Below are 10,784 nucleotides of genomic sequence, written 5' to 3' on the forward strand. Positions count from 1 at the left end.
ATAGGAATGCTGGAAAGGGTCAATGAATGATTAACAGCTGGCAGGAGGAAAGTCCAAGGGGAAGGGGAAGGAGACATTGTGCCTGTGAGGGGTGCCTTTAACCTAGTGTCAGCCCAGGACAACTTTGATTCTGTAAATTAGCACCTACTTCGCGCTAAGCACAGTGTCAAGTGGTGTTTTTATAGTGGAGAAAAAGACAGACGAAAACCTCCACTGTCATAGAGCTGATTCTAGAAGGAGGAGACCTAATAAATAAACCAGAAAGTAACAGACAGTGCTAAGTGCTGTGAGGGAAATAAAACTTCCTGATGTGTTGAACTACCAGACGTTAGACTGGGTGGTGAGGGAAGATCCCTAAAAAGGTGGCGTTGATTCTGAGACCTGCACGTCAGGAAGGCAGCGAAACAGGGAAAGGGGCATTGAAGGCAGAGGAACGGCCAGTGCAAAGGCCTGGGGGGGACTTGGCTGGCTTTTTAAGGGAGAGGAAAAGGCGTGGAAGTATCATGATTGAGGACGAAGGAGGCCGATTCTAGGATCTATGTGCCAAGTAAGAAACTGAATCTTCTCCCAAGAGCAATTGGGGGCCTTTAAGCCAAGGATGGATATATTCTGATTGACATTTTTAAGGAGTCCTATAAGGAAAATGGTTCATCGGAGGGCAAGAAGGGAAACCAATGAAATATTGGTTATCTATTGCTGTGTAACAACACCCCCAAGTTACAAGTGCCATATTAGTTTGCTCACGACTTTATGGGTCAGGAACTACGGGAAGGATTTAACTGGGCAGTTGATCTTGGGTACACAAAACAGCAGCCGGGGCGGCTGAGTTGGAGGATTCACTTCCAAGATGGTTTCTTCACTCACAATGCCCCAGGGCTCCTGGGCCTTTCCCTTTCTCCGTGTGGAAGCTCATTTTTAGGACCTATCCATGTGGCTGGGGCTTCCCGCAGCCTGCTGGTCTCAGGGTAGTTACACTTACTTGAGAGCTCACTTCCGAGAAAGGAAGTAGGAGTTCCTCACCAGTCCCCCACTTGGAATTGGGCCCTCATTGCATTTCTTCCTTTACCTTCATTGTCCAAAGCAGTCAAAGAGCTCACCCAATTCAAGAGGGGAATAGTAGACCCCCATTTATTGATGGGTGAGCAGCAGGGTCTCACTGCAGAAAGGCATGTGGGCTGGGAGACACGGTTGCAGCCACCTTTGGAAAATACAATGTGTGGCAAGAGAGGAGGTCACCCAGCAATTCAGGCAAGATGTATGGTGGCCTCTGTTGGGAGTTGCACTGAAGATGAGGAAGGGGTGGATTCAGAAGAATGTGTGAGCAGAATATATGGGCACTAAGCTCTAATAAATGCATCTGAATATTCATTGAGCTGCATTTTATAACTTGAGTCTTTCCCACCACCAATAAAGTAAAGCACAATACATTTGATCTAGTCACAGGGCACATACGTCATTGTCATGCTTCAAAATGGGCTTTGCTTTAAAGAGGGTCTAGCAACATGACATTTTCAAAGACTTTATAGAAGTGAGTGCGTTTGGCACGGAAAGACTTGAGAAGTTTTCACTTTACACATTCCGTTACTTGAGGAGACAAAGTTTTTAAGGTATGAGAGTCAAGGTACCAAAGAGAAGGTAGGAAAAAAGCAAATTTTTTTTAATGACAAAACTGCCGGAAGCTGTTTTTCCATTTTGCCACTTGAGAGAATGATCCAGAAAATTACCCAGAGGCACCTAGTGAATTAATGGCAGAGCTGGTGCTAGAAGACGTGTCTTTAATAGTCTGTGACTCGTTCTGCTGTATCACCTGCCCTTCCGCCCAGGACACAGCTTTGCTCTGTGCCATCATGGTATAGATCTGTTGCCATTGCCCAGCTAACTTTCATTTTATTTTTTATTTTTATTTTTTTGGAGGCAGTCTTACTGTCCTTGGTAGAGTGCTGTGGCATCACAGCTCACAGTAACCTCTAATTCTTGGGCTTAAGTGATTCTCTTGCCTCAGCCTCCTTAGTCGGTGGAACTACAGGTGCCCACCACAACGCCTGGCTATTTTTTGGTTGCAGTTGTCATTGTTGTTTAGCAGTCCCTGTGCAGGCTCAGGTGGCACTCTACTCACTGAGCTATGGGTGCCCTGCTGAGCCAGCTATCTTTCAAATAGTGCCAGAAGCCTGGGGGAAGGAGCTATAAACAAATCAAATCTGTTTCTTCTAATGGAAAAGTAACTCCAAAACATGCTTTGCTAGTTTTAACTCAGTTGTATCTTTTTGTAGCATGGGCAGCACCCACATTCATATGAAAAATTGTTAGCACGAAACTACTTACTGTGCAGCTAAAAGTCTCATAAAATACTTCTTAAAATTCACTAAATGCCTAAGATTCTAAGATCACCTTATAACTCTCAGTTCTAACATCTACATCAAAAAAAAAAGCTCAAGACCACCAGGATCTTTGGATTGAAAAGTGAGAACACCACAAAGTCTTTACTGCATGTGTGTGTAGTGTGTGTGTGTATGTGGGGGGTTTATGTATATTATAAGGAGAGTTTATAACTTTTATTTACATATGCATGATTTTTGTTTTCTTTATATTTGAAGTGGGCAGACCTCAGTTCAGGAATTTAGTAGGTAAGGCTTATATGTTCTAAATATCGTAATTTCGTTTTCAACTACTTTTAATTTCTTCAGTTTTTTCTCTAACCAAATAAAATAGACATAATTTGCCTCTGTTCACCTTCTTTACTGAGCTTTCTTATTGTAAGTAGAATTGGCACTTTCACATCATCCTCGTTGTGTTACTAGGTTGAGATTAATGACCCAAAAATCCATGCTGGGTTTTGTTTCACATTTGGGCTTATCTGGACAATTATTACCTGCCCACACGGAAAGGATCTATAAAATATTCCTCCTTGATTTCTGCCTAAAAAGCAATTTGTTGGGCTCCGGTCTCAGAGGGCAATACCTCGGGACTGGTACTTGGGAACGTGTAAATCTAGCCTCTGGATTTAAATGTCTGTTCAACAAGATTATTCCACAAAAAAATCTCACACCTTTATTACGTTTCACATGCTATATGGCAGTGGTAAGTTTAACTGCATCCCAGACTGGGCCAGGTGCTGTATAAATTCTCAAATACCTTAACATTTGAATGCCTCAAGCAAGAAAAACTGACTATTCAGAAGGCACAAGTTATAATATTTCAGGCAAGCCAAAATCAGAAGAGTGAAGGCTTTTGTCTATGGAGTTTACTAGCACGTTTATAGTAACCTTTGTGCATTTCAGTAAGGCTTTAACACGGATGCTTAGGAGGTATTTTTTGGTAGGTCGTCATTAAGGCATCATTATTAACTCTACTAACTATTTTGAAAAATCCCTTTCAGGACCCCAGAAGCTGTCTTCCCCTACCCCCCTTTTTAAAGCACTTTCTCTTGTGCCTAAAAATTCAAGTACTCTCTTTAACTAAGTGCAGACTGAAATATTTCACTATGGATTTGAACAACAGCCAAGATTGACGATGAAAGGAAAACTTCTCTCTATAAAAGGTTTATTGTCAGCGCTTTCTAAAGATGTAGATTCTTCTCAAACAGGCTACCAACATTTTTTACAAACATTGATGCAGCCTTCTCAACCTCTTCTGGACCGATGATTCGGGTCCCTTTCTTTTAGGAATGCTCTCTGTCTAGCCTTTGACCTTCTGGACAGCCAAGTCTATGTAACTGCTCCCTCCCCCATCAATATAACGTATATTATAAAAAGGAAAGGGGGATGGGGTTGCTTGGTCCTCACGCTATTGGAAAAGTACTTGAAATTCTTTGCATTCCTTTGCATTTAACAGCGTGTTTACCTAATCACCGGCATATTAGGATTAAAACACAAGTCATGCTTCAGGCTTACTTAGTGAAAACAAACTGACTCCTATAGACCCGGATTTTTTCTCGGATATCAGCCGAGAGCAGAACTTTTGAGTAGTTCTTCTAATGTTTACAAATGATATTGGGAAAATGTAAAGTTATAAACAAGGGGCATTCTATAATACATTTTCCAACCATACTCAATCTTGCCCATGGGCTTAGATGTGGGCAGCCTATTTTCATTCAGGGGTTTCTCTCAACTGAATTGAGTTGCACAGTAATCTGGTGATTAAAATGATAAATGACTCTACTATACCCATCTCACACAGTGATAGAGACCCTTAAGCTTTGAATAGCTATGAAAATAAGGCATTATTTTTTTTAATCACAGCTTTATCTTCAGAATCCTTGTCGTTCACACAAACGCCTACTGTTCAATACACATTTTTAAAAAAGATTAAGCATTTTCCTCTACTGAATACATAAAATCAATTATTGTCTTATTGTTATACCTTAGTTCACTGCTATATCCCAATAAAGCAATTAGAATAATTCCTGACACATAGTAGGCACCCAGTCAATTCTGTTTGAGTGATTGAATACATGAGCTAGATTGTTACCAAGGACTCTGGAAGGTCTCTAAAAATACTGAAGGGCATACACTCAGATATTAGGTAAATATTTCTTTATTAAATGATTAATTCCATAAATAAATTCTTTTCACTGAATATAAAATTAAAATCATTTACAAATTATTCCAGTATTACATTTCCCCTCCCTCCCCAAAGCTACATTTTGATAAATAAAAACATTCACTCGTAAAACACCTGATTTCTGTTTGCAGTTTAGAGTGCAGATAGCTGCCTCTCACAGACACTCACAGAGTGTCCCCTTCAGGAAGGAATGGAGTGCCCTCCTAGTTCTGTCTAAAGACAAATGAAAGCTTTACCTGTCCAACTAATCTGATTACCTTTTACAACTGTAGAACCCAAAGGAAAACAAAAAGCCTAAAGAAAAATACACTTAGCAAATAATTTACAAACAGAAAACAGAAAGTCATCAACACTACAAGCTCCAAAATGAAGCAGTAACATGTGCTCCAGTACTATGAAGCGAAGTATTCTCCAGTCGCGGCTGCCTCGGTGTCCGCGATGCACCCTGGGCAGTTTCCAGACTCCTTACCACTACTCAGGAATGAGCAAGGCACCCATTCTACAATGAGTCCCCCGGCCCACACCGCCCCACCCACGTCTCCGGGACTCTGACACTCTTCTCCCCTGTTTGTCCTCCCATGCACTGGAAACCCAGGTAGCGTTTAGTCCCTAAATTTGTGAATGTCATTGAACAGCCTGTAGAAGGGAAAGGCCGCCTCGTTGGCGTGCGGGCAGTTGAAGTTGCATTTGCACGACTGGATCATCATGACGTTCTTGGAAAACGTCTCGCCGTCTTCGCAGCGGAACCGCATCTTCACGGTCCTGGTCTGCTGGGGCGAGCAGCATCGGCCGTCCACGCAGGAACCGCAGTACTTGGGACGGTATTTCTTTACGCTGGAACAGCCAGCGTAAGTAAACCTGACCGGTTCGGAGGATTTCTTGGTCTTGCTGCATTTTTTCCCCTTCTGTAAGGAAGAGGAGAGAAGGAAGGTTAGGGATTCTCTTCACTGACAGGTTCACATCCCGCCCACCTGCAGGGCCCAGGCTACACCCGTCCCTGGAGGAACTTACTTTCAGGCTGCTGTACACTGGCTGTCCACAAGGCCGAACCTCGCAGATCCGGGTTTCTTTCACCAGGCGGCATTCGGGGTTGTCATTGGTAACGCGTGTGGAGATACCAGTTCCGCAGGTCTTTGAGCACTGCGACCACGAAGTTGTTTGGACGATACATTTCTGGCCATGCAAAGGGTTGTATAGGATTCGAGGCTCCATTCCAAAAACTGGGGAGACGAACAAGAGGGAAGACTTCTCAGAGGCGTGCTGACACACAGATTCAAGTACTGATTTCTGTAAGGTTTCAAGCTAGTAATGCATTTGCGTAAGGTATCTTAAGGACTCACTTACCAGGGAGCCGCTTTAGCGAGCCGCCTTTTCCAACTGCAATTAATTCATTGTTTCTCGTTAACTCCATCTCTGAGGCATCCAATCCCAGCCCTTTGCCCAGGAGGCCGTCCTCGTCGTCCACATCCATGGGGTCCTGGACACCATCCTCATCACAGACCCATTCCTCACAGCACTGTCCGGTGACTTTCACCAGCCGGGGGTTGGGACAGCCCAAATTGGGGAGAGACAGTTCTTGGGGACACAGAGGAATGCAGCCCACGGCGCCATCAATACATGTGCACTGATGTTTACAGTTTGGCTGGAAGCTTTCCCCATTCTGGTAGATTCTGGAGTTATATTCACAGGGTCTGCCCTCTGATTGAGCTGCAAAGATCACCAGAAGAGAATGGAAGAAGAGGATAAAGTTAAGATTCTGAACCACAGCCTGAAACTCATACATATTTTCTGCTGTTAAATTCAATTTATGGTAAAGTTCCCTACAATTCCCCGGAGACTCCAGACCAGAACAATAACTTAGTCAGGAATCACTTTTCCGTATGCGCTCTCGTTGGGCCCAGACACACTGAATTGCATTCCAGACTGCTGAAATCATGTGCCTTTCTGCCAAGCTACCAACAACAAAGCATCACCATACATGGTCTCAAAATTACTAAACTTCTGGACTATGGGGACTAGTATTTTTTTTTAAGGGGCCAAACCACAAGCATCTTACCTCTGCAGATCCCCTTCGGAGCGGTGGAGCTGGCGCCAAAATTGCATTCCAGCCCCTTGGTGTGGTCGCAGGGCTGCGTTTTGCTGCAGTCCTCGTTGAGCTGCTTGGCGCAGACCTTACAGCAGCCGCAGCCGTCCCGAACCAGCCCGACTCCCGGCGCGCACTTGGGCGCCTCCAGGGGGCAGTGGCAGGCAGCGGGGCAGGAGGAGAGCGTCTGGAAGGGGGAGAAAGGACGTGTGAGACCCGGCGCGGTGCGCAGGAGAGGCGCCGCGGCTGCCCGGGGAAGGCCCTGGGGTCTCTGACACTGTAGATGGGGGAGCCTCTGAGCCCGTCCAGACCCGCCACCCCGCGCGGCTGCGCTCACCAAGAGGCCCCCGACACGTCTTCAGGGGGCGCTTAAAGCAGCAGATAACCCACCCACCCACCCCCAGACGGCCCCGAACTTTTTAGTTTAGCTTTTCCTGCCACTGGCAATCTGGGACGAGGGGAAGGAACCATACCGTAGATCGGATGGGGAAGCGGTAGCAGAAGAGGAGTCCAACTCACCAGCTTGGTCAAGTGGAGAAGGATGACGGCGAAGGCGAGCGCCCTGGCCGCGAGGAGGCTCATTGTGGCGCGCAGGAGGAGCCGGGGCGAGCGCAGCTGCAAAGGCGCCAACGAGCTGGGGAGCAGCGGACGGGCCCGATCGGCTGGGTCGCAGCGGCGGTGCGGTGGGCAGGGCGAAGGCGGGAGGGCGGCGGGCGTCCTTTACTCGAGGTCCCTGCCGAGGAGGCGCGGAGGGTACGGGTGCTGCTCGGGGGCGCTCTCGCTCGCGGTCTGCCCAGGCGCCCGGAGCCCGCCTTTTATAAGACCTGGAGGAGCCGCGTGTTGCAGTGACGTCGGCTCTGTCTGCGCGTTCCAGAATTCTCAAACATCTCAGGAATGCTAGTTGGCGCGGGCTGCTGCCAAGCGCCTCCCCTGGCTCCAATGCACCTTTTTTTTTTCCCCCGGGTCCCAGACCCGTCAAGAAAACAGTCCGTTTTTTCAACCTTAAATAACGACTTCTGTTGGGGAGGGCTCTTTGGGGCCTGTTGGTGGTGACGGTGGTTGAAGGGTCGCGGGGGATGGTGGAGGGGGCAGTACAGAACTTCGCCTGGACTGGGAAGATGGGAGGACCTGAGAGGGAGGAACAAAAGTCGTTTTGTTTGGTGATGCGAGTTGATCGGGCAGTCACGGAAGCCCTCGCCCGGGAAAGCAGCGAGCTGCTTGCATGTTTACAGAGAAGGTGAGAGTCAAGTTATCTATTGAGAGAGTAGAATGGGGAGGCGGGGTGAGTCTCTGAGCCAGGTATATCTGTGGACTTCAAAGAGGCATGTTCGGATCAAATCCCAAAGCTTTGGCATGATGTTTATAAGCCAAGTTAAGTATATTGCAAATTAATACCCGCAGTGGCATTTATGAATGGGGGGACCTTCCACCGTCGTCTGGCAAATTCCCAGGCATGGGTCTTCCCGCTTCCGCCCCTCCTTCCCTTTCTGGTATGTTGTACTTGTTTGTTTTTGGAGGTTCCCACTTTAGTTCCAGCCCACTGCCTGTGTTGGAAGTCTGAGAGGAAACGAAGGCAGGGAATTCTCCGGCAGGCTGACTTTTACTTCCTCACGGATGCGGGGGGACAGGGTAAGCCCTCCCAGCCTCCTTCCCCAGGCGGGAGGCAGGGGAACTAAACAGCCCGCCAGAAGCGGAGGGGGTCCAGCGCCGAGAGATTTGGGCTGAAATCATCACCTGCAAGGCCAGACCAGATTCCAGGACCATTATGCCCAGTGAATCTTTGGAAAAAGCAGACTCCTTACAGCTGCAAGTTTTGTGGACCACTTTTCCTTTCCTTGAAGCCACTTGGAAGCTTCCCATTTCAAATGAATTGCAATGCCCTTCTTTCCAAGTACAGAGAAATAAGGTATTTAGAATGTAATATTCTGTAATAAAAATGTCAACAGATTTTAAGATCCTGTTGTACCTGCAACACACTCAGTACAGGCAATTTACTTGAACCTCATCCCGGCAAGGCAATGTACTTGAACATCACTAATATCATTTGTGTGGTTGATAAATTTTTCCTGAAAGTTTCAAAGAAACTATCTTCTTGTGTAATTTTAGTAAAAAAAAAAAAAAAGAAAAAGAAAAAAGTTCAGGAGTTATTCCAAGCTCCCTTTTTCACATGCTCTAGGATAACTACTCACCCTTTTTAATGTTTAGGCCTGTTTAGAATTCATAAATTAGCAGTCTTGCTTAAGAAGGCCTTCCATGCTGACTTTTCTGTGAATGGATAAGCACAATCAGAAGCTACTGAAGTGAAAACACACTCCAAGGAAGAGAACTGTTGCTGGGAAGAGTTAAGTTTCATTCATTCAAATGTGCCCTGTCATAAATGGAGAGGAATTTGCTAGAGGGAGTAGGATCTTTGAGGCCCTGTTGGAGGGGGTTGGGATGGGAGACTTCTCAAGATAATGGATTGTCAGGTGTTAGGCAAATGAAGTGAGGAAAGTCTGGGCCCCAGCACACAAGCCGATACATCAGTGATTACTCAGGAACATTTTTTCCCTGCCTTCGTGTTTCATTATTGCTTCCTTCTTAATGAAGTGACTTGAGCTGGGGTGGAGGAGAAGAGAGGAGGAGGCGCAGCTCAGGGTTGGAGGAGGTGGTGAAGGGAGAGAATGGAGAGGAAGGTTCCTGGCTTCTGTTGTGGCGTCTTTTCTATTTGACTTCATGGCTGTAAGTATTTCCAGATGGTGAATCAGACACCAGACGTAACAATATTTCCATATTTGGGTATAGCAGTAGCCTGCGTTTTTAACATTTTTCTGCCTCTGTTATCCAACCACAAAGCATTCTTGACAGCTTCAAATGTTGTTAAATATAGATTTAACTCCTGTTCCCAGAGCAGGAAATTCTTTGGAATTCCTTGTTTTTCACGCAATCTGTCTATCATGATTTAAAATAAAATTAGTGGATGATCCAACTGGCCGTGTGTACCTTGTTCCTTTATTGAAGGTTGGGGGTGGGGAATGGCAAAGAGATCCAGTCTGCTGCACAGCTTTCGAACACGCACCATTCCAGAGATTCCTTTAAAAATCACATTAAAGTTTTCAAACAAGAGTGTGTGGGTTTGTTTCTGGACACCAACTGGGGGGAATCTTGGAGGATGACTTTGCCCCAGAGGAGAAACTTAGCCTTACCATCAGCTGCCCATGTAAAGCAAGGGGTGTGTTGTGGGAGGGGGGTGGGAGGCTGGAGCAACAAGGCCAGGAGATGTGGAGGAGGCTGGAATAACCTACGTGCACAGCTTTTCCGTATACCATGTCCTGGTGCGCCTGCTAGTAAACGACATCGAGCTAGAGGAACAGCGCTCCTCGCGCCCTGCCCAAGGATGGTCCAGAAAGCCCAGACGTCCTGTCGCCTTTTCATCTTCTCTGCTGAGAGCTGCAGACCAGTTCACGTTAACGGACAGGAGGGGAATTGTGCAAATGTTTATGGGTGAGTGTTGCTTCCAGTGCTAATTCTGCATGGCTCTTTTGCTCCTTTCCCCCCATCCTCCCCATACGGGTGCCCCAGGAGGGAATAACGGGCCGCCTTGTTTGCAAGCCACGGAGAAGGGGCCGCTTGTCTCTTGCAGCTCCTGGCTTCTGGATGAGCGATGGGGAGGTCTCCCATTGCTGCTGCCAGAGAACGCTGGGTTACCTAAAGTGGAGTTCACTTTGTGGCAACACCTGAAAATAAGAACAACCGAAAACCATTAGGCTCTGGCCCTAGACCTAGAAGTTCTTAAACTAGCGTGCCTCAGAGTCACCGGGAAGGCTGGTTAAAAGATTGCCGGGTCGAACCTCAGAGTTTCTGATTACATTTCTAGTAAGACCCTAGGTGATGATGATGGTGCTGGTCCGAGATCACACCCTGAGAACCCTGCCCTGTCCACAGGAGTGCCTGTAATGCTGAGTGTGTGCGTCCCACAACTCCACTTGTTATAGCCATCTTAATGAACAGAGCAATTTATGGTGTCTGCAAAAGGCCAGATTGAGGTTGGCGCCCCCACGCCAGCCCGTTTCTCTCCTCCACCCTTCGCCCGCCCCCACTCCCTTGGCGTGATCTCCGGGACAGCGAGAGGAAGCCGGGATTAGGTGGCGGCGGCGGTGGG

The 10,784-nt window shown here is 46.9% G+C and overlaps 1 protein-coding gene across 1 annotated transcript; it reads right to left on the minus strand.

Annotated features, from left to right (window-relative positions):
• Positions 1–4,517: 4,517 nt before the first annotated feature.
• On the minus strand, positions 4,518–7,434 carry CYR61 (cysteine rich angiogenic inducer 61). The gene is made up of 5 exons (XM_003784184.3): positions 7,163–7,434; positions 6,617–6,830; positions 5,905–6,267; positions 5,572–5,780; positions 4,518–5,465 (listed from the first exon to the last, which is right to left on the minus strand). The coding sequence occupies exons 1-5, from the start codon at positions 7,223–7,225 to the stop codon at positions 5,163–5,165; spliced, it is 1,152 nt and encodes a 383-aa protein (XP_003784232.1). The 5' UTR covers positions 7,226–7,434; the 3' UTR covers positions 4,518–5,162.
• Between the last annotated feature and the right edge of the window lie 3,350 nt (positions 7,435–10,784).

The sequence above is a fragment of the Otolemur garnettii genome, unplaced genomic scaffold (assembly GCF_000181295.1).
Source record: "Otolemur garnettii isolate 467f Iridium unplaced genomic scaffold, OtoGar3 scaffold00010, whole genome shotgun sequence".
In the NCBI taxonomy this organism is placed as follows: Eukaryota; Metazoa; Chordata; class Mammalia; order Primates; family Galagidae; genus Otolemur; species Otolemur garnettii.

Bases quoted from the DNA above. Each gene is read 5' to 3' on its own strand.
- CYR61 (XM_003784184.3), bottom strand. From the start codon at position 7,225: ATGAGCCTCCTCGCGGCCAGGGCGCTCGCCTTCGCCGTCATCCTTCTC. The intron at 6,268-6,616 runs GTAAGATGCTTG...TGATCTTTGCAG, and splicing joins TCCGAAGGGGATCTGCAGAG to CTCAATCAGAGGGCAGACCC. The intron at 5,466-5,571 runs GTAAGTTCCTCC...TCTTCCTTACAG, and splicing joins CAGTGTACAGCAGCCTGAAA to AAGGGGAAAAAATGCAGCAA.